General features: G+C 38.1%; 1 protein-coding gene across 3 annotated transcripts in view; it reads right to left on the bottom strand.

Annotated features, from left to right (window-relative positions):
• Positions 1-23,609, bottom strand: part of ARHGEF26 (Rho guanine nucleotide exchange factor 26) — an 88,233-nt gene that overhangs the window by 17,234 nt on the left and 47,390 nt on the right. For 2 of the 3 annotated variants that reach the window (XM_064516514.1, XM_064516513.1), the window contains exons 7-11: positions 14,089-14,241; positions 13,423-13,552; positions 11,702-11,776; positions 9,792-9,881; positions 3,983-4,137 (exon numbers count right to left, since the gene is read on the bottom strand). In XM_064516514.1, coding sequence (XP_064372584.1) covers positions 3,983-4,137; positions 9,792-9,881; positions 11,702-11,776; positions 13,423-13,552; positions 14,089-14,241 — 603 coding nt within the window. The remainder of the gene's footprint in view (positions 1-3,982; positions 4,138-9,791; positions 9,882-11,701; positions 11,777-13,422; positions 13,553-14,088; positions 14,242-23,609) is intronic. The other variant, XM_026096853.2, reaches the window with a different exon arrangement.

Below are 23,609 nucleotides of genomic sequence, written 5' to 3'. Positions count from 1 at the left end.
GTAAGTTTGGAAGTTGAGCTGTTCCCTGCTTTCCGCAGAACACTAACAGGGCGAGCTCCCCAGCCTGCGACAGGTACCAGAGCAGTTACCTCCTCTGCAGCCTGGTCCTCTTCTAATCCCCCTGGGCTGTTGTAGGTGTTCCCTACAGATCCTGTACGGGGCATGGCAACAGACCAGTACCTACCTAAGCCCAGCAACGATGCTCATCAGCTGTGCAGGAGAGGCACAGGAAAAAGAGTACTTTTATCCACATTTGTGGTTTAGAAGAGGGAGATGGCCTGAAGCCTTATTATGGAGGAGACACATACAAACACAAAAGTAATACATGTATTTAAACTGAATATCCCTTATTTCTACAAAGCACTATCATTGTACTCTGTGGAATCTAAAACACTATGCAAGTTCTTCACAAGCCCAAAAGAAAGCAAGTTTCCCAAACACAACCCACGTAATGACAATCATATTGCAGTCTACCTGAATTGTCACGAAGCCAGAAAAAAAACAGCTCTAAGATGTTAACTACACTGCATGTTAATCCTCATGTCAGAATACTTCAAAATCCAACAGTGAGCCTTCTATGTCAACATAAACTACTGGTTTACTGGTCCCTGTAATGGATGTCATGGCCAAAACAGTGGCAATTCATAGCAATTCACAGCAAAGAGGTAAATGAAAAAAGAACAAAAGCCAAAAAGGAGCAAAGAAGTATAGAATTAGAGAGTGAGAAACAAAAGAGTAAAATCAGTGATGTTTCAGCAACACTACCACAAAGCTGAATAAACAACAATAATGAAATAATTAGATCATCTAGAAGTCAAGAGTCTACACCTAGATATTCACAGACAGAATGCGACATTTAATTTTTCAGGTCTGTTAACCTCCCAAAGCTACCTAAGTAGTTAGGTAAAGAAAGACGCTCTTCCAGAGGGCAATTCAGACAAGGCAACGAGCTCCTTCCCAGGGGACCTGCCTTCTCCACTGACTGCACACGTAAGCCAGGAAGATGACCAGGCACCAGAAGTTGAGCAGTCCGAGTATCACCCAGCTCTTTGCTTCATGCCAGGATCCAAATGACATCCGTGTTAATATAACAAGAATTACTTAATGTCCTCCTATGCACCAACCATATCTAAAAGTGGAATCTGGAACTTTCCACCAAGATTTACACATCCTAATCCATGCTAGTATTGATAACTCTTATTGAGGGAATGCACTCAAGTTTGTATTCTAAAAAAATATTTTGACATTAAAAAACACAGATGGTGGCTATACTGCAGAAGGTACTACAAGAAAATATGCTTAAACTGGAAAAAAATATTCCCAGTAAACTGAAAGCTGAGCAATGCGGAAAAGTAAACATTTTTATTTCTTCTCCAAAATTTTGTGTAGAAAGACACAGGTCGCAAGTTCATGTGTCCCTTTTTGTGCTAATCCCCACAGCCAATTTTGAGTATTATTCAGTAGCTGTTTGCCTTACTTCTTCAAAGAACAACTGTGATGAAGCAACCAGCTATCCTGCTGCTTTATAGCACCAAAATCAGACACTAAATGATTCTCAAGGTAGATGCAACATGCTTATATAAAAGATAGACTGTCCAGCAGCAGACATTAAAAGCATAAGCCTCTAAAATACTTCAGAGTTGCAAGGAGATAGAACACCATGGTGTCCATTAAAAAGGAAGGGATTTTTGGTAACTAAACTCCATTTAACCTACTTAATGGAGCAGAAAAGACAGTTACACTTTCAATCAAAAGTGGAACTGTAGATAGGGAAAATTATGATTAATAAAATAACATTGAAACTAAAACATAAGAACTCTGTGGAACATGCCTAAGCACACAGCCACACAAGATCTCCCTTTAGGTTTTTATAGCTAAAATGTAGTATTTCTCATTATAAAAAGGTTTTCGGAATGCTTGTTTGTGACAGTATTTATAATGCAATTGTTCTAAACATGCTTCTGACAGTTGGAAATTGTTCTTGATATAAGCATGTAAATAGTGACATATGCTACCTCCTGTTGGACTAGAATTATTTATCAGTTATCAAAACGACTACTTTGACAAGTACCATCAAGCCTGGCCTTTAAAAAAATTGGATTGAGCCATTCCCGATTGTGTGAGCTAGGTTCCACAAATCTGGCAAACTGCTCAAACAGGATAGCTGAAAATAATTTTTTGGATAAAGGGTAAAGCTGTATGATTGGAACACTAAGTTTTAGCAGAGTACTGAGGAGTGATTGTGTGTGTGTGTGTGTGTGTGTGTGTGTGTGTGTGTGTGTGATGTTAAGAATCTTCTGAAAAAGCAACTGCTCGAGTGAAAACACAAACATTTAAACTCAACTAGCAACAAATATTTCTCCCCACTGCTGTACAGTCCACACTGTGGGTGGGAGAACAAATCGCTAAAAAACTCAAATATTGTTAGTAAGCTTATTCACTTAGGCAGAGCACATGCTTCATGCTCAAAATATCTGTGAAGGCTGCAGAAATAAATCCTTTATAATTCTATTTGTTTAGAGAGTCTTTGTTCAGTGAATACATAAATCCCATCATTAACATTGAGTTTTCTTTAACTTCAGTTTCTGGGCCCTTTCGGACATTAGCAATTCCAACAGCTGGAAGTTGTTATAAATCAAAAGCACTGAAGTTTGGACAGGGCACATTGTTATAAATATCTTGCTTATAATCTGGATGACAAGCCATCACATTGGAAACCAATAAACAATGTAGCAACACAGATAATAGATTTTTCATTGTTTTCTCAACTCAAATATTTACTTAGCTACCAGCACAATAATATATTAATGTTAGTTCTATGAGAAAAGAAATGCAGTGTTTAAAAACCATGTAATACAACTCTGTGATGTGCTGCCAGTGTTATAACAAGGGACCTTCAAAAACATTTCTGCATAAACTTTGATAAACACTGAATCTCAGGAACATGTTCACAGCAATAAGATATCTAGGGAGAAGTCTATTCACTTTTCTTTCCATTTGTATAAAAATGCTTTCACTTAAAGCTTAAAAAAATGGAGAAAACAAATTATATTTCCCTTTACTCAAAAATCAGCATTTTCTTCCCAGATTTTATATTATAGCTTATTCCTCAACATTTCTGGCTTAAGTTATGGAATCAAAGTTTCACAGAAGGAAGTCTTTTAAAAAACAGCTGTTTTCATTTTAACTGGTCAACCCAAAAGCAAAATAACTGTTCTTCAAAACTACTTCTAGCCTCAGGACTAAGGTTTCTCTGTCAGATACTATCAACAGCATCAACAGAAGATGTAAACTACATTAAATTTAAATTATTCTGACCCTCCCCTCAAATCTAGTGATAAAAATTTAAAGAGACTATTAGCAGTAGTCTCTAAAACATCATTCTCAGTAACAGTTCAGCCAGGGAGAGAGCAGGGAGGGGAAACAAAATTACTACTTTTACATCCTCTCAAAACTTCTCCCTTTGCTAACGCATCAAGAACAGACTTTTTAATTTGTTTGACAATTCAGAATTTCAATTCACTTTGCCAAAAATAAATCCTGTTTAACAACTGGTTGTCATTTCTAAACACAGTCTGACAGAGCAATATTAGAAACTCAAATACCTTCATGATTCATTTACTCTAAGACACAGTATATTAGAACATATAAATAGCTTCAGAACTCTTGACTATACTTAAAATGTGCTTAGCCCATATTTCTACCTGTTTTATGCTGCAATAGACCAAATCCATTTACTTCCCTTTGAATCTCCTTCTTTCTTTCAAACAAAAAAATGCTGTGGATGCAATAAACTATTCTTGAGTAAATAATGAACAATAAAGTTTGCCTTTCCAAAGCCAGGAAGTTTAGGTTCTCATTTCCCTTAGGGTGATGCACACAATAGTCATGATAATTTTAAAAGACAGCCATAACTCAGCTGTTCTCTCTGTGATTCAAGGAGTTGAACGCAAAGGCAATTGTATACTGGTGAAGCTCTTACCTCTTCTTCTTGGTGATAATGAGGACATCATTAAAGAGGAAGAAGTACACCTGCTGCTTGGAAGTTCTTTTAGAGAAAAGTCCAGTGTCTTCTACATAAGCTGTTAATTCACCCCTTTTCACTAACCATCGTGAAGAGGAAACCAATGGAAATGGCTATAAAGGAAGAAAATAATACTTTAATCCTCTAAAGGTAGGGTATTTTTTTAATTAGAGTACTAAAGATTTGGAAAAATGCTTGAATAAACTCAGAAATCTTGAGTAAAAACGCAGAACAGAGATACCAAGATATAAGGTATCTTCATCATTCACATAACAGACAAGTAACAGCCCACAAAAATTTGAAAATCACTCTTCATACTCATGACCTAATTGCTCATCTGAGCTAAAAAATGAACAGACAAATTATGGAGACAGACTGCAAGACTAGATTGGTCCTAACATATGATCCATCCTGTACAATTCCATAGAAAGACCCTTTGTTTCTCTGGGCCATGAATCTCTCTCTTTCTAGAGGGAGATTCTCCTCTTTAAAACAGAGTGAGACTGGTAATGCAGCGAACAGCTCATGTCTGAAGCTGTACCATGACATGTGATACCAGAACAACAAAGGTCCATTGCAGTGCTGGCAACTCTCCCAGCTACCAAGATTCCTCAATCACTGACCTCGCTGACTGCCGCTAGCAGGGACCCTAGCAAAGCTGTCACGCGGGGAGCCTTCTGCAGTGCCACACTGCAGGCAGGTTCCTTCTGACTGACCAGTTCTGTGCTGCTGTCACTAGACAGCAAAGGCACTGTACAAAGAGACTGACCTCCTCCATAGCTCGCAGCCCTGAGCTCTATGGTGACCTGAATAGTGAAAAGGTTGGTACTTTTTTCCTCTGTGCACCTTTGGGTATCGCACACATGCTGGATGGAGCATCTGCAGATGCCTGGTACCTTCCTGCCCTGGTTCCAAAAAGGATTTGACTCACTGGGTAACTTCTGCAAGTGAAGCGTGAGCTCAGCTACCTGTAACTTGCAGGTTCTCAAACAGAAGGTATACGGTATCGCTGGAAAAGAAGAGGCATCCACTCTGGCCACGATCCGTACGTGAGACGTGTATTGCAGTCAATGGGCACTTACCATTAAATTTTATGGGGCGCATATTTTTCTTCACTTGGAGGGCAATAATCAAACTTCTGTTTCTGCTTTACACGTGACTTTTTGCTTGTCCAGTTTCTGTACTTTGTTTCTGTTCAAACTCATCTGTCTCATGACACCACCTTTCACGTACTTTTAAAATATTTCTTCATTTGGCTTGTCAGCTAGCTTAATCATTCTTCTCATACCCTTTAACCACTTTAGCTGCCCTTTACTAAACTGACTCGTTTGTCAATACTTGACCCACAATATTATGCCAAAACAGAAACACAGTACTTCAACCATGACCTCACTGGTGGAATGACAAAATATTAACTTCCTAACTTTATACGCAGCCATCCCCTTGTTTCTGAGCTTTGAGGTCTGACTTTATAGTGACACTGAAATAGCAAACAACAATACTATTATTCACAAGATGCTTTTCTGCCACCATGCAATACCCCAGAGTCAAGACAAAAGGCTGGACCAAACTCCCGGCACCCTCTTCTTCCTGCTTTCTATCAGGACGTAACCCATGAACGACAGATGAGGATTCCTCTAAAATTACAGAACTATAGTAAGCCCTTCGGAACTGTTGCAAATTGTTACAAATTAGAGAAGCCTTGAACTTTTCTTACTTGTCCCAGACTGATTTATATGTCCACTATATCCAGAATAGACCTAATGAACGTCCACCTTCACTTGGTTCTTGAGCAAAGATACCCACCGGAACAAAACCTTTGTTACACTGTAGACCTACATGAGTGGCCTTTCAAAACCTACGTTATTTCAAAGTGCCTACTTATAAATACCAGCATATTTCATTATCTGACATAATTCCTACTATTTTTGCTTTCATGCTACCACGCCAATATTATTCTATTGAATCTTGATCAAAGTCCCTTCAGACCTTTCTGCCCCATTATCTAAGCTCACATATTCTTTTTCAGTTTACACAAATTTTATTGAACATTTCTAGATTTGTATTATCCATTAGTTTATTAAACTCCTTTTTCTACAATATGCTCCAGTTTAGAAATGCAGAATTTAGTTTCAAAACTGTATTTCATAAAAAGATGTTTTTCCAAGCCTCTGTTAGTGAATCGGAGTAAAACCAAACTGTTTAAAAACCACTGTAATTTCGAGTCAGGTTTGTTACTTTAATTGCCATTCTCACTCACCTCAGATCAGAAGCTAACGTAGATTTCCACCTATACATTCTTAGAAAAAAGTAAATTGTATAATATCATTTTTCCTATGGGCAGTCATTTTATTAAAGATGCATCATTAAACCTTACAGGTTATGCAAGGCCAATTTAGATCACTATTCAGACGTGAAATGCTTAGAAGAGCTCCCTAGTGAACTCTTTGGCAGAACTCCTAAGTTCCATCACCAAAATCAAGTATGTAATTTCCACAGTTTTATATCAACATCTGGCTTTAAAAATATTTGGCTTACTTTGAACCAGAACTCAGCTGGTTCAGCCAGTACCTTAAAATGATGTGAAATTCAAGTTTTTTTTTTTTTTTAATCAAATAGCTTATTTCCATATATGGAGTATGAAATATCAGACCACATTCTGATGTGCCATCATGTTTTTTGTGACTTTACAAACTTGAAAGACTTTGGGCTAGATGGTTCTCAGAGAATTCACGAAGGAGTTTGGTTATTGAACACAAAAGCATGTTTGCAGAAAAACACTTTTCTGGTGCTACAGATGAAAAACTTAATTAAAAAAACTCTGAACCTTAATTAAAAAAATAAAATCCTACAGACAAAATATGTGCAGAAGTGACAGGATTTCTGAGTAGCTTCTCTTGTATTTCCTTGTAAGGCTATACAATTACAACTAACAAAATAGATAAAAATCTCAAAACACTATATGAGGTTGAGTAGGCAGAGAAATGGTTTACTTGATTTAGAATGCTTATAAAACAGAATTATAGCACCATGATGACTCTTTTACAGTCAAAAAGTACTTACAAAATTTCTATTTGTGCATGACCTAAAAATGCCTCTAATCTGTATTCCAAATGAGTTCATCACATTTTCCTAATTGACTATATTCCAGCAGCAGCTAGTTTGCACTTTAATATAAATTTTCCTTAATTGCCAAGAGTGCAACATGTATATCATCTCCTTCCTATATATAACAAGCTGTCTGAACTTAAAATGTATTGAAATGTGGCCAAAGTAGTCTTTTATACTCCAGCTGGCAAACTCTCAAACCACAGAAAATGTCTACACCACTAAGAATTTATATCTAAGATACACAAAGTAGAAAAACTTGCATAAAAACATAGAGAAACAAAGTTGCCATTATTCCCATAAAACTATTGAGAGCTCCTAGTAGCAACATGTACAGTGAAAGAACTATACAGTGCACCTTATTTTTGCAAAATTAGGATCAAAAGCCTCTTCCCATGGGGAAGATAAGAGACTTAAGCCATTTAAGAAACTTAGTTCCTTTAAAAACTCTTCAGAATTTACGTAGGTTTGAGAACTACAAGTGAATCCAAGTAGATCATCCCAAGGCTTCAGACTATCTAAAACTCTGTTTTAAACTATCCAAAGACTTGAGACATTATCCATAGCAGTTAGCAAATGCAGTGATGACACTTGTTAAGAGACAGTCCATTTATTCTTGTTGTAAGTAAATATTCTTCTTCTTCTCAGTTTTTGCTCAAAGTATGTAAATAAAAACACTTCGGCAAAGTTGACAAGCATCTCTAAAGAGAGTAATTCCTCAAAGCAAGACACACCAAGATCCTTTAAGAACTATGTTTCTGAAACTATAAACCACTGTGTACTGCAAATATGGTAATAAAAAAATCTTCTCACAGAATACTCATTATGTAATGGTATGACTCCTTATTTATAGAAGTATGCTAGGGTGCTAACTCTTAATCAAGTTGGAATTTTTGTCTTTTTTATTTCAGCTGAAGTAACTAAATAAATAGACCTTTTCAAGCCAGAATTAACACAGGCAGAAAAGAATAACTAATTCAATATATACTAAAAAACTCTTTTGCCATAACATAACCTTTGTTATTTAAAATAAAAATTTGTATCCTGCCATAATTGGCAATTTCGCTGCAAGAATTAACGTGTGATATAAATACATTACACTGTTTGCTATATTAAAAAAAAATACAAATACTAATTCATGCTTAAAAGAAACAATATTTTCTCCTCAACTGCAGTTATAATTCTAAGCAAAACTTGAGAATTATTTGCAGCTCAGCAAGCTGCATGCAGTTTCATGTTTAATGAAAATTTATCAGCATCTGCTTACATACTACCAGATAATGATCTGAAGCGAGGAACAGAACTGCTTCACAATACAAGTGTCTGACACTTGTGAGGTTCCACAGAGGAATCGAGGTATCTATTACCTTTCAAACTACATCGCCAGTGAAGCAATCTGAACAGGCATTGCACGTGGAAGTCCAGGTCCAGGAAGTTTTAAGTCTTACATTTTCTTGCATATTAAGCATAAGGGTATATGGAATGTGAAAGCACCTCCTTCATTGAGTTACCTGGTTAAGACCTACTACCGAATAGTTCAAAGAAGTAACAACAGTTAAAAAAAGTAACAACTGATAGGAAAGTGGCACATACTAGACACACAGATGCACAGACCTAACAAGCAGGTGGTAACAGAGACAGTAACTAAGGCCAGAACTCAGCTCAGCTTCGCTAGCGGCCGAACCAGCAGATGGGAACAGCAGCAGCTGCACCATCGGCCCAGGACAGAGACCTATGGGGTCTCAGGGCAGCCAGCTGGGCTCCGGAGCCCGGGGAGGAGGAATCCCTGGCATCCACCGGATTTGGCAGCTTTCTTAACATCCTTAACATTAAGCATTAACTACATCTTGTTCAAAAAAATTGCAATACCTCTCCCCCAAATATTTTTTTAATCCACTCAACAAGTGTCTAACTCTGCAAGAGACTCAAATACATAGTCAATGCACCACATACGCTGTTCAATGACACGGCCTCTACTTGCAGTGCAGAATTGTAATGATTCTAGCACAAATCAGAAATGATGCTGTGCACTCTTCTGCTTTTGGTTTCTTTATGTGAGGAGAAAAGGGAGAGAGAGAGGAAAAAGTATTTCAAAGTCTGACAAGCCCAGAGGACATGAAGGATGAGAAGGATGGAAAGAGAGGCAGAGTAACATATGATTCTACTTATAAACTGTGATGAGACCATCATGCACAGTGTTATGAATTAGGTAAGACAGCATAAAATCATACCATGGCTGATACTGCTAGGTACTGCGACTCCAACAAGGCCAGGGTTTCATCCACAAAGGCAAACCTGGAGTCTGAACATACTGCATTTGTACCTAGTTCTTCAGCAAATAATGCTAACTTATTAAAAATATATACATATATATGTATCTCTCCTTACTCTCTCTTCCCCTGCAAAGCCCCAACCTGAAGCTTCATCTCCTTGGTTTTATGTAACAGTCTTCAGTTACTCTCTGAGCTTCCAGGGCTTCAACCACCCCCAAACATGAACTTGTCTTCCTTGGCTAAAAAGTCATGCCAATATTACAGCCTCTGCAAGCCAAGCTAATTTACTTTGTTTATTCTGGCAGTGAAGCTATCAAAACTCAACATGCATTCGAAGCTATGCATATGCATAGCTGAATAATGTACAGTCAGAAATATCATCATACCTTGATTTTAAATTCCAGCTGGGAGTTAATGGTATACATCATTTCTGTCCTTTCCATTTTCCGAGCACCTTCATTGCACAAACGGACCAACTAGAAATGAGATATTTAATAGGTTTAATGTATTCAGGACTTAGGACAAACAGTATTCTAGAAAACGCTTCACTGCAGCTAACTTTCAGAATGAAATCTTAAAGCATACTACAGTTTAAATAAAGTCTGCATGGGGGGTGGGGGGGGCGAGGCAGAAGGAAAGGTATGAAAATGCATTCCCATTAACCTCATGCAAGGATTTCCCAAGAGTCAATGGGCCTTTTCTTATTTTTTTTAATTTCTTACTTCCTAGGAGGCTGAAAGGAGGAAAGAAACCTGAGCAGCAACTGGTTCAGTGGGGGATAGCAGGCTGAGACTAGAAACAAACTCATGGGCACCATCCAGGAAGCCTTTCCAAAGCTAATATAGCATCAAAGTCTAGGAGGACCAAAGAGCTTTCCAGTTTTTCACTGCAGGGAAATTGCCTTTAATCCTGGTGCAACAGTTGCTAAAGAAACAGTAAACAGTTAAACTGTTATAATTTTAGTAAGTTTACATAAAGAGTTGTTCTGTGGTATTAAAAAAAACAGTGACTTCACTGTAACAGTTAAACAGTTTTGAGATAACAGAAATAACAGAATTATACAGAAACTTCTGGAGGAGAGCACAAAACTAAAAATCTTAGTCCTACAGGAAATTTTTTTTAAATGAGCCTGTGATAAAATCATTCTTATCAAGGGAGGTTTCCACAACATCTAGACATAGAAGTATAAACAACATCAGTCAGGGAGTTTGTCTTCCCTCATCTCCTTTTCAGACTGAACGTTTTACACACCATATACTGTTCCCACACTAAAATCCAATTGTGCTGGCAACAGTACAGTGTTACTGAGTTTAAGATTTTTTTTAAGTAACAGAAAGAGGATGATTTAGGCATAAAACTGATCCCTAGTGGTCTTTCTTAAATAAAGCAATTTAATATTTTTATCCTTCACTGCTCTTCCCCTTTACATTATTTATGCAAGGAAAACATCAAATTTTCCCTTAAAGCTGACAGGAATGCTCAAGGCCCAAGGCAATGTCTAGTCCCAACATGCAGAGAATGAGTTTTTTAAATAAAGAACACCTAACCCATCACATTAAGTAACAGTCTATGACACATCACAGTTTCTGAAATTCTGAGATCTTAAAAGCAAAATGATAACTAGTCTTCAGATTTTCTTTTCAAACCACAATGTTCTGTTTTAAAGAGTTTTCTATTTATTTATTTATTTTTTTTAAAGATGGACAGTATTTCACAACAATATAAAAATATCTGGTAATCTGGTTGCTCAGTTTCAAATGAAATTAACTGGAATTTATTATACAACTAAGTGACATAATGTTGACATTTACAAACTATACATGGTGAATGGACTTGTGCTCTTCTTCCACCTTTGATTTTTGCCCAAAAAACATGATTCCAGGATAGGAAGAGAACAACTTCGAAAAACTGACAGAAGCAGAAATGGCCTACTTAAAACATGCCAAAAGCAGAAAGAATTCTTAAGTTTTCTTAGGCAATTCAGACTTCTTTTCTGTACCGTAGGGTGTTTTTTTGGCTTTTTATGTATACAGTCTGTCACATGGCCTTCTGTTTGAATGACTGGCAGCAAATAGAGTAAGGCTGTCCAGTGACACTGTGAAATAGGTGAGCAAAATAAGCAACAAACATGAAAATTAATTATCAAGGGACTAAAAAAACAAATACAAACAAAGAAACAAAAGCAGCTCTTTCTCACAATGGATTTTTGAGATGACCAAAGCATGCAGTGTAATTTAGGAAGAAAATCCCTCAAAACAAACAATTCTGCAGCCAGATTAAGTTTTTAGGAACATACCTTACTCACTTCTTTCAGAGCTTGCTTGCAGTTTTCATATTTTGGTGAGTCTTTAGGAGTTTTCTGACAAATAGTCTGAAACAAAAGTTCTGTTGCTTCAGAGAACTATGAAGTACAGATTGTAACAAATACAGAGTTTTAAAGTACATATGTGCTGAAATTAAAGAGGTGAAGGCTCAGTTGTGGACTAGGTTAAATGACAAAGCATTAGGTCACTTCCCCAGCATTCTTCATGACACTAAGGGACATCTCCCTTGAGGTCTTTTTGGAGGAATGTGACATTTTCCACTTCTGGGCCAATCTCCATCCACGGCACCGCAGTGGAACAGGAAGGCCATACCCTTCCAGGAACAGGAAAGTTTCTCCTTTCTACCTTTATGCAAACCACGATGAAAACCCATTGCAGCTGTGCATAATCAGGTTCTTCCCATTTCAAACACAAGGTTAAGCTTTTCCCAGAAGTTAAATTGTCCATTCATGTACAGTTACACATGGAATAAGGAAACTGTACCAGACTACTTTGTCTGACCTCTCTGTGGAAGATAGGCATTTCCAAAGCAGTAAAAGAAAAGGCTCTTAAACCTTTTCCACATGCACTATGGAAATATATACGGAACAATATTATTTAAGATTACTAAAACAAAAAGCATATGTGAGGGAAGACAGCTACAGCATCCAAACATGGGGAATGCTGAAAAGTAATGAGAAGTAAGTCCGATCGGTGACTTACACATGACAATCATATTTACTGACAAAGTTTATTTTTATGGGTTAGAGGAAAAGATGATATCCTATCCAAACCAGCCATTTTGAATCAATGACAGACTGGCTAAATTATTTTTTTGACTGAGAAACAAAAACATCGTAAGATATTTTACATAAAATTAGTTTTTGGATTAATTATGAAAAAATTAACTATTCAGTCATCTAAAGGATCATCAATCAAATTAATTAGTGTAGAATTCATGAACACACAGGAGAAAATTATTTGTCTTGTTTCTGGATTCTGCCACTGCTGGAATCTGAGCTTGGATTTTAATATACACTACTGTTGGTAGTCCAACTCATAAATTCAGTTCTAGCATCTTCACTGAAATACCACAGATCTTGGTGTGAACTTTTCTCACAAAATTTCAATTGCACTTCTTCACACTTCCTAAGTCGCCATTAACCTGCATGCGGATGGTGCATCTCACAGTGTAACACCCTGGTGGTAACCGAGTATGTAAATACTGTTCCACTCTAGTAAGAGCTCCTGTGCCCCCAACAACACAGTATAACCCTGAACAAAGAACTCTAACTCTTTTAGAGGGTCTCGATGACACTACTCCTGAAAATAAGAATTTAATGCAAAAGGGCCCTTATCCAATCTATATGATGGAAAGTTTGTTTTTAAACTGTAGGGTTTAATTGTAAATCTAACACTGTGTGCAACTTCTGTACTAGCTTCTTCCTTGATTTCACCATCATTTTCACCCTTGACTGTAAAATTTTTAGATTAGAACTTATAAATATTTAATTTTTGATTGCATAAGCAAACAAATGCTACCATACTTTGTTGTCAACAGACAAGTATCTACAGCCCTGTAAATGGTATAAGCAAGATGATATGAAGTGAATGGAACAAAACAGGAATTGAAGAGAAAAAATGCCTAGATTAAAAGAACATGCATGACACATTAAAAGCAAAAAAAAAAAAAAAAAAAAAAGTCTGTTCTCACATCCATCAGTAATGGAAGACGAGTAACTCTCTGCATTGGAAGTATGAGGAAAGAGATCATTGGTAAATTCCTGCAGTCTTCATGGGACTCAATCCGTGACAACACCTCTTTAAATGCTGGATTTGTAGCTCTGGGGAGAAAAAGGGAAGGGGGATTAAACAGAATGCTTTAACAAGAACTGCAAGCATTAACAAGCACAAACAAGAATTATGAAAGTTGCTTTTTTTTTTTTTTTTTTTAAAGAATTATCATTTTATTTCTTAGAGAAACTGCAGTTTGGGGGATTTATATCACTTAAGCCTTCGGCTTTATTTATTCAGATATGGAAGACCAGTATTAACATTTAAAATTCTTGTAATCTCCCATGCATGCAAGAGTGCAAACATGCAAATATGTAATATATAAAAAAGCATGGCTTTGACAGTTTGATAAAATTGTACTTAATAGTGGAAACAGAGTTGAACACAAGACTATAAATAGGATTGGACTATGCAGCCAGGCTTATTTTCACTCTTAATTACTCAAAGGACCTTGTGCATTAAGGAATGCCAGCATGCAACCACATGCTTAGTTGGAAGCGAAAGTTTTTGCACCAAAATACCCCAGCCTTTGACTCCTGCTACAAACAGGATGATTTTGCAATTGTATTTTAAGATTATTTCTTACAGTAATTTCTGTAGTGTTCGCTGCTGATAGACTTCATTAGTGCAGTATTTTACATATGGATCAAACGTTGAAGAAGCATGCTTTCCAACTATATCACTAATATCATCAATAAAGATGTTGTTCTGATGTCTTGCCTCAAGTTCTTTAAAGAATCTGCAAAAACAAAAAGAAAGTATTCTTTTTACCCCCAAAACAGCAGTCCCTGTCCAGCAACGTCTTACACTTCACCTCACACAACCAATGGCTTTCATCACCTAGGGAAAATTCGAATGGTTTGTGTAAGGGCGAGATCATCCCTCCTTTTGACAAAACAGTACATGAGATTGTTACACGATACATGTCAAAGGGCGGCAGTGCAACCTGGCAGAGCTCAGTATAACCAGTGCCCATGAAGCTACTTCCCATATTCTAGCAGTCAAAACTGAACTAGTACTGCTGATGTGGTTAAACTGGAATTTCCAGAAACAGGGTTGAAAAAGAAATGAAAGAGCTTCAAACAGAACATTAACACTACACCATTTCCTCTTGTAATAAAGGAAGTGCAATACCAGAGGTGTTCAAGGAAATAAAAAAATTCCCCAGCAGGTTAAGTGTGAACTGCTGAACTCAGAAAAATATAGTGCAGACTGAGCTGCACAACGTAATCATACTGTATAGTTCAGTTTACCATTAAAACCAAACATAGATTGAAAACAATTAAAACAGGAACAAAAATCAAAATCCCAAGCCAAGTCTTTCCCCTAAGTGTGCCTCTTCTGAAAACTTCCCCATTGGTCTTCCTCTGTTCCCCCTCTGAGCTCCTTTCGCCTCTGAAAGCTTTCCATTCCTTCTTGCACTTCTAATTTCACCAGGACACAAAAGCCTTCATTTCAACAATTCTCATACACACCACGGGTGTTTAACAACATGGGTCACCTGAAATTAAGACCTTGTGTCAGGCATGCCTAGAGTGAGCTGAGGAACAAAGCGATGGGCAATGCTTCTGTTCACACACCACCAATCACACAGTCAAAAGCATCTTCGTGTGTGTGTGTGTGTGTGTGTGTGTGTGTGTGTGTGTGTGTGTGTGTGTGTGTGTGTGTGTGTGTGTGTGTTCTCTCTCTCACACACACACACGCACACACACACTCTCTCTCTCTCCTTCTCTCTCCCTCCCTCCCTATATATAAAGTTTTAAAGAAGTCCTGTCTGGCACTTATTAATGGTAGATTTAACTGACTGATGTTTATCATTATTGTCATTTAATGGAAAACAGGACACTGTCTAAAAATAGATACGACGTTACTTACTACAGTTTACAGTTTTCTGCTCTACTTTCCACCTTAAGCGGGGCAGCAGTGTTTTTTAAAAGCCTTGCCAGTTCTGCAAGACACAGTCCTCCAGAATCCTTCTATCCTCCATTCATCTCCTTTCAAAGCATGAGATACTGGAACATGTCACTGGTTTGCATTATGTTACATATTTGCTTTTTTAATACAAAGAATAGCACTAACTAGCAAAGAATGCTAAGCTGCAATGAGATCTCCTACAATACACACACAATTACTTAAATTTAACAGTTAGATTGAAATTTCATTGCAGTCCTCTAGACTTTAACCAAGAAGGAAGAAAATTAATCTCAAAGTTGCACAGTCCACCATTTCTCATGAACCACAACAGCCCGATTTCAACTGCTGACCACCATAAACTGCAGACAACAACTGGAATCCATTTCCACTCTGCTCGGACATGGTCACAGCTGGAAGAATTTCTTAGCACACTCCCAATTTACTCTGCTCAGGAAATCAGGAAACACAACATTTCTTCTTGCTATATGTTATGGTATGCTGACAAGGTGTTTGCCCACGCTGGGCTAGAATTTACACTTTCGAAATTTATCTGGTGCTTCACCCATGACATTATCATCAGACAGCACAGCCCCGTCAGGGAACGGCGAGAATTCTTGGGTAATAGAAGATTAAAAACAGAAAGGAGACAGAGACAGTCCCACGCTGTCCTCCCCCTGGACTACAAGAATTTTTAGCTCTGAAAATCATCCATCGAAGTTTGAATCAAGGATTGTCTTTCCATGCATCCAATCTGCTAATTACTATATACATATCAGTAAACCAGACATTATAAAAACCTTGTACTGAAGATTTTAGGACAGATTCTGTCATAAAGATCAGTACTGATAAATCACAGTCAATTTAACTAACTACAAATTGGCTGCAGTGTGTGACTGGCCTGTTGCTTAATACAAGAAGGATCTATATAGAGTTTGCTTCTTTTAAACCCAGAACTTTTCTGTTTAAAGTTAGATCCAGTTAAGTGAAAGTCAGAGAGCATCACGAGAGAGCCTGATTTGCTTTATCTTGCCCCTGTGTTGTTTAAAAGAAATCTCCCGTTTGTAATATGGTGGAACGCCTTCCTCTTCTGAAGGCTATACATATCAACTTAGAAATACAAATGTAATTCATTTTCTGTTTCTTTTATAGCACAAGATCCAGAAATTCTATAAATCTCAGCAATACAGAGTTTGTCCTGTCTTTATGACAGGTGTTTCCTCCTTGAAGTTTCGGTGGTTCTTGTTAAGGGTCTTCTCATGTCTTTAAGAAGTCATTAACAGTCTAGTAATCATAACCAGGCACCATGTTCTAACATCTGCTCAGACATTTTTCTTAAGCTGGTATTTCCTACTACCTTTAATTTCTGACCGATATTGACAAATTTCTTTAAAACTTTACGTTAATTTAGATGTATAAACATAAATGCACAGCAGTGTACACACAATGCTACAAATAATTTCATATAATTCACGCTTGTAACACTGAAACTATGTCTCATTCATAAATGTAAAACTCATCAACAGTAATTCTACCTAAAAAGATGCAATGAACAACCCAACAAAAATAAATTCCCTAATATTAATCACTTCGGTTGACCCTCCTTCTCAACATTTACTCTCCCTTCTCCCCTAAATAAATATATTAACTGAGTAAGACTTACAGAATGCTTAGAAGTGGGGATCCGTTTAAATGAATACTATATTCCAAAACTAGATTGCATTGGGTTAGAAAATTCTACTTAAGTAGCTGAAAGAGATTATAACTACACAGGCCAAAAAAAGAGTTAGAGGAACAATCATCTTAGGGAATCAAATCTACTATTCAGGATCAAAAAGCACATAAGCTCAAAGGACAGCATGTAAAAGGTACACATAGAAAGGTCAGAGCCACTGTAGAAAAAGTAAATTGATTATTTGCATCAAAGCTCACCATAGACACATACAGAGTTTGCCAACATTGACACATACAGAGCTGTATATAATAAATGCTTTAAAGAGTGAAAGCTATTACTGTGAACACGGCTCAGAAAATGGGCAGAGGAGAAGGGGCTGGTTTCCGTAACAACCCTGCTCTTGCTCATTCTCTCTCATACCTACATACCCACATCCTAATTTCCTACTAAAAGCATCAAGATAAGGAAATGAAGGCCAAATAAATACATTTGCCTACGCCCACTAAACCATTTTTCGAAGAGGCAGTAAGTTGTACTTGTCAGAAATGAACAAAGCTGCTGATATAACAGTACTACTTAAGATATTAAAACTAACATCTCTCTTATCTTGCCATTAAAACAGGGATGTTTTCTAAATTAAAACCAGTATCAGTGAATTACTGACATTATCTCTATTCCTTCCCCAAAGGTTTCTATGCTAGAATTCAAAAACATACCTTACGTTTAAACAAAAAGAATTGAAACTTGAAGGTTAATTATAAAAGGTCAGAGTATTTACCTCTAAATACTTTATATTTTAGATCTTAAAAACAATACAGGATTCTCTCTTCCCTCTTCAAGTACTGCATGTTCACTGAAGTGTTACAGTAACTGGGAAGAATGCAGAAGCTGGGAGTCCCCAGGCTGTATAACAGTGAGCTTTACAGGGCTCTGGCTACTGGTTCTCCACAAAAGCAGCAGAAAATACAGACTATGGTTGCTAAGAATCTCAGCTCCTTAGCAGGCAGCAGCATCATTCTATTAATAAAGTTAGTGATTTTTATTTCACCTAAGAAAGCACGAAGCGTTTTTTAACTCTGCTGAAGATCAAAGAGGACCTGCATAGCCATGGAAGCAAAGGCGACTAGCTCCAGACTTCAGCAACATCAGAAATACTTCGGTTCCAAAGCTGACACAGAAGTCTCTGATGCACTGGCTTTCCCTGGGATCCACCGCACTGATACTTGGCTCCATACAACAAAACGCCATTAGCATACTTGCCACAAGAAAGGACAGCGGGAGTAGCAATGTATCAGTGCACGAAGTGCATCTGTCCACTAACCAATTTCTTCCTAGATTCTTCAGCACATCTGTAACTGGCATGAAATAATAATTTATTCCTTCATGATCAAACATGAATATGAGAAATTCCCCAGGTGTATTTTAGAGATCCAGATTTATATGTACATAAATCAAACTGAGCTGATGCTCTTTAAGAAAACAAACAACTGGTACATACCTTGTTCTCTGTGTTTCTTTCATATAAATGAAAGCTGGAAAATATAATACATTCATTTTTTGAAGACACAAATAAGCTAGTGTAAATATTCATTAGATACCCTGGTTGAAGCTGTCAATCTTTAGTCTAATAATTGTATTTAATATAAAGCAGAAAAGACCAACTTTAACACTGACCACATTAACCTCCTTGGCACTGAGAAGCATGAATTCCCAAGTACCAAGAACTAATGAAAAAAAATATACTGCCTGCAGAATTTGAATTGCCAGTGCCAAGTTCCTGAGAAAGCACCATAAACTCACTGCCAGGGGAATGTGAGGAGGGGGGAACCTGTCTTCCAACTTGGGGGGGGGGGGGGGAGAGAGAGGGGGAGAATCAAAATTTTCTTTTTGGGGAGAAAGCAACACATAACTTCACGTTAATGGAAACATGCTGTACATGCTTTACTGGGAATTCTTAAGTTGTTTGCTAACAAAAAGAAAAGTAGCATTGGTGATTTTAAAATTCTAAATTATCTCTTCACTGTCGTACAGCCACTATTTCTGCAATGCAACGGAAATATATGAAAAGAGCTGCCTGAAATAATTTGGTCTTGCAGAACATTTGAAGTTAAGTGTTTTCATTAAGAACAGCATTTGCTACTTAAGTCTTTAAAGAATCCAATTTCCAACTCTAAATGATGGTTCGTATTTGATAGAACTGTCACAAAATCCATAGTATTACTTCACAGTCCACACAAATATCTTTGACTAGGCAATATCCACTGAGCAACTACAAAGAGAAGCAACAACAAGACAGACACTGACAAACTATTCTGCCATTCCGCAACAGACTGGAACAACTTTTAGCAGGCCGACCTGCTAGGAACTGCACTAAGGGCAAGCCACTTGCCTTTTCAACTATCTATAGTATTCTGGAGAAATACAGGACAATAAAAAGGCCATGGCAACCCTGCTAGCATATCCTGTTACAGGGGGATTCTCGCAATAGTTAAGTGTTCAGAGCATCTAGCTCAATTCTATACATTTTGGAGAAACAAATCATGATTCAACCAATTAGCAGCCACTGACAAATGAATCTACAGAGAACACTTCGTGGCACTAGCAGTGTAAATCTTTTCGATAAATTATGAAGACACAACAACAGGAGTGTTCATTTTAAAAGCAAGTACTAGTTCTGTTACTATATGCAGCATAACTAATTAAACTTAATATTTAGGAAGAAATTTTTGTTAATAATAGAAACATGAAACAAAAGTTAACACTGCTTAGTCCTGAGGGAAACATACCAACTAGAGAACTCTTCACTGCAGTCTACAAATCCCGACGATTTACAGAGTGCCCAGGAAACTGTCCAGGGAAAAGCCTGGAGTTTGTCATTTTAATCTCCCTCCTGCCGCTCCCCGCTGTGGCACAGCCCCAGCACGTCCCACGGCAGCCCTGCCCGGGGAGAGTGCAAACCTGCCCAAGCGTTACCTGCTCTCACATGGGCACCTGGGCCAAGCAGGCAACAGGCTAACTTTCATAATCGAGGGAAAACAAGTTCAAAGTACAAAGGCACTAATCGTAACGTCACGGTGTTTTACAGGGCTGCGCGGGCGCTCTTCAGCAGGCGAAGCAGAAACTCGGCCACGAGCAAGGTCAAGGGGCAGGACAGAGCCCGGGCAGGCAGCCCTGCGAGAGCTCACCGCCTGCAGCACTAAGTAGTGCTAGACTTACCTTACTGCCCCGGCTCCAGCGCCCCAGTACATAGTAGCCTAAGAAATTATCCAGTGCAGTGAACTATCACACATACTTGAAGGTAAGAGAGAAAGTTGTAGTTTTTGATACTCCTGCACATAAAGCTGCATTTGCTATAAACTGTTAACACAAAGTACATCTGTATAAATGATCTCCATACTGTTACAGCCTCATTCATAACAGAAGTTACAGCAAGACATGTAGGATAGAAAAACATCATTCCTAGGCAGCAAGATTTTCCTGGGTACAAACACAGCACAGACCAACCTCACAGCTGTCCAGAACAACGTGGAACAATGGAACATAACTCATCTATCTGCAGTGAAAGCTTTCACCTTCTTATGAATTTGTGCTCCAATAAAAGACTGTATAGCTTTAAAATCTCATTTAAACAAAGCACATTGACCCAATGATACATGTGAGGAGCCAAGGGAACATACATATATCCTCCCTCTCTGACAGGCTTCCTAAACACAGCTATTTCTAGACTTACAAACAACTTGGTGCCTCCTCAAAGCTACACGTTCTTTTTGTGCAAAAAAAAGGCAATGGCAGTTCTCTGAGACCGGACTGGTATCTCGAAGAGTTATCACTCATTCAGTCTCAGCTAAGAAACTCTTCATTATTAGTCTTTCCTTGTATTAGGGAAGCAGAGATCCAAGTTTGAGTAACTGCTGAACATTCACTTTACTACCATAAAAACATGCAGATAAATACACTTCTCCTTTTTTATGCTTCATGCAGCAATAGTAACACTGCAAACCTGTGCAGGATTCCTAAGCTGCTACCAGAACAAACCCTGCCAGAGCCAGCAACAAAGCACACTTCGTTGCGATCTGTGTGGATAGCACATTTCAGCTGATTACTGTGGCAGTGACGCTTTGCAGGAAAGGCTACATAACCACGTGTTGGATAAAGCTTTCCAGCCATAACCCCAAAACTATTTAAGAACTTTTGTTCTACTCAACAACTGTACTTAAACACAAATATTCACACACAATTCTTTACTCAGAGGTTAGGCCACAAAAGAAGAGCCAAAGGCTCCAAGAATTCAACTAAGAATGTTGCTGCTGACATTGTTTTACACAGAGTATGTTCAAATAATATAGTGATGGGTTTCAGCACAAATAAATATGGTACATGGCAGCTTCATGCCACAGTTCTGGCTTTTCTTAGCAGCAATGGCAGCTTTCACAGCTCCTGCCCCAACTTCTTCACTCCTCTTCTCCTACCATGCTCTTTCAGGTGTCACCAATTGCTTACAGGTGACACTGGAAATCAGATCAGGGAATTGACCTGACAGGGAGGAAGGGAGGTGAGAGAAGGAACTTCAACTCATTTTGTTCTGGGGGTTATTTTTCAGCTGGATCAGTTCCCTGGTCTAACCGCCAGCTGGCAGAGCTGAGGGAGTGATGGAGAAGGGGAAAGAACACCTCCAGGTACCATTCGCACCAAAAATGGACCTTTTGTATCGATGTGCACAAAATAAAGCAAACACTAAAAAACTACCATACCTGAAATGCAATAGAGAGCTGTTATGATTCTTCTGGCAGAGTTTATAGCTTTAAGATCATTCACCTAGGTCATGGTTTAATTTCTTGTCCCAGTCAGTATTTAATCTCGAACCGAGATACCTTTATTTGATGCAAAAATTATCTGTTGCTGGATAACACAAAAGATCCAAAGTCACTGGTAGGGAAAGTCACTCCCTGCTTTTTAAGAAAAGAAGATATACTGGTAATGTTAAAAAAATCATTAGCAGAAAATGAGACAGGTAGAGAACTATCAGTTCTTAGGCTGAAAACCTCAACTGGCACAGAAAGAAGAAAAAAGCATCTGAGGCTCTCCATAAGTACCTAATTATAGAAGCAAAACAGGACACAAAGTCCTAGACAAAGGACTGGCAGAAGGGTTTTGAAATACAATTCAATTACAAGAGGAAAACTTCCAAGCAGACCTTACAGTGAATCTCTCCTCATAAAAGTCCAGGATCCTGAGTTACATACCAGCTGTGCTGCACTTCCACAGGGAAGATAAATGGACAGTGCCATTCTTCAGAGCCAAATTTTTCAGAGCGGGACCCAGAGACAATTTATCAGAATAATTTTGGTAGCAGAGCAACACAGGCAGAATCCTGAGAGGACAGAGCTAAGGTGAAGTTTTGAGTACAAGCACAGATAGGTAAGATAAATTTACTAAAATTCTCTTCAGTCCTCTCATAAACAACACCAGTTTATTTGAATAATGAGAGAGGTAAAACAAAACAAGATTTTAAGGCCACTAGTTAAGAACACTGTTTTTGTAAATTCAAAAAAGGAATTGCATTACCTTTCACCTGACAAACACTGTTAATATTGTCAAACCTTAGTAACCACAATCAAAACCAATACAACCACATACATACAATCATGCAGTTGAGATGAAACAGCAACTGTAAGCGACGCTGCTCGGCTCAGGTGCTTCACCTTCTTTTACCGGACCTTTTCTCAAGGAACATGCATGTTACCACTCGCTGCTACCTGGCACTTGCTGTTCAGTTCAAAAGAAACAGGAAATCAAAATCATTGCGGGGGGGGGGCAAAAAAAGAGAAAGAAGCAGAGCCAGCATTACATGTGAGAGACTCGAAGCCCTTAACAGAAAAACAAGAAGTAACACAGACAACAGCTGAGTGCTCAAAGGCACAGCCTGTGTCTTAGTCTTTCCAGGTGAACTCGACCCTATCACAGGGGAGAGATGGGCAGGACTGTTCAGTTCCTTCCTCCCCTCTGATGCCAGAGAAGAACTGCAGAGAGGGTTAAAGAAAAAAGAAAGAAAAGAAAGTGCTGAAAAAAACACCCTGATTCACTCCAGAAAACTCATGAATGAAATCCATGAAAATAACTTCTCTCTGTCCTTTGGTCAGCTAAGCATTGGAGTTTGTAATGGGAGGATTTGGAGTTTGTAATGAGAGGATTTTCATCTGTTAGTCTTGATTTTGGCAAATGGAAATCCTGTAGGCTTTAACTGCATGGTAAAAAGAGATCATAAATACAATGTTCATCTCTACTGCCAAATAAAAACCCCTAAAACCAAAACAAGATATTTAATGTACTATTTCACTGTGAAATCATTCAGAAACAATCCTCTGAAGGTTTTACTCCGAGGTAAGCAGGAGATGCCAACTCCATGGATCTGGAAAAAAAGCTAGGCAAATTCAGCTGTATAATTGTAAAAGTGCTCTGCCTCCTATCTCAACTAGGGCATATACAGTCAGATAAGGAATGTAAACTAGCTGCCTTGATTA

The sequence above is a fragment of the Dromaius novaehollandiae genome, chromosome 9 (assembly GCF_036370855.1).
Source record: "Dromaius novaehollandiae isolate bDroNov1 chromosome 9, bDroNov1.hap1, whole genome shotgun sequence".
Taxonomy (NCBI): domain Eukaryota; kingdom Metazoa; phylum Chordata; class Aves; order Casuariiformes; family Dromaiidae; genus Dromaius; species Dromaius novaehollandiae.
This window is presented reverse-complemented; position numbering and strand designations above follow the sequence as displayed.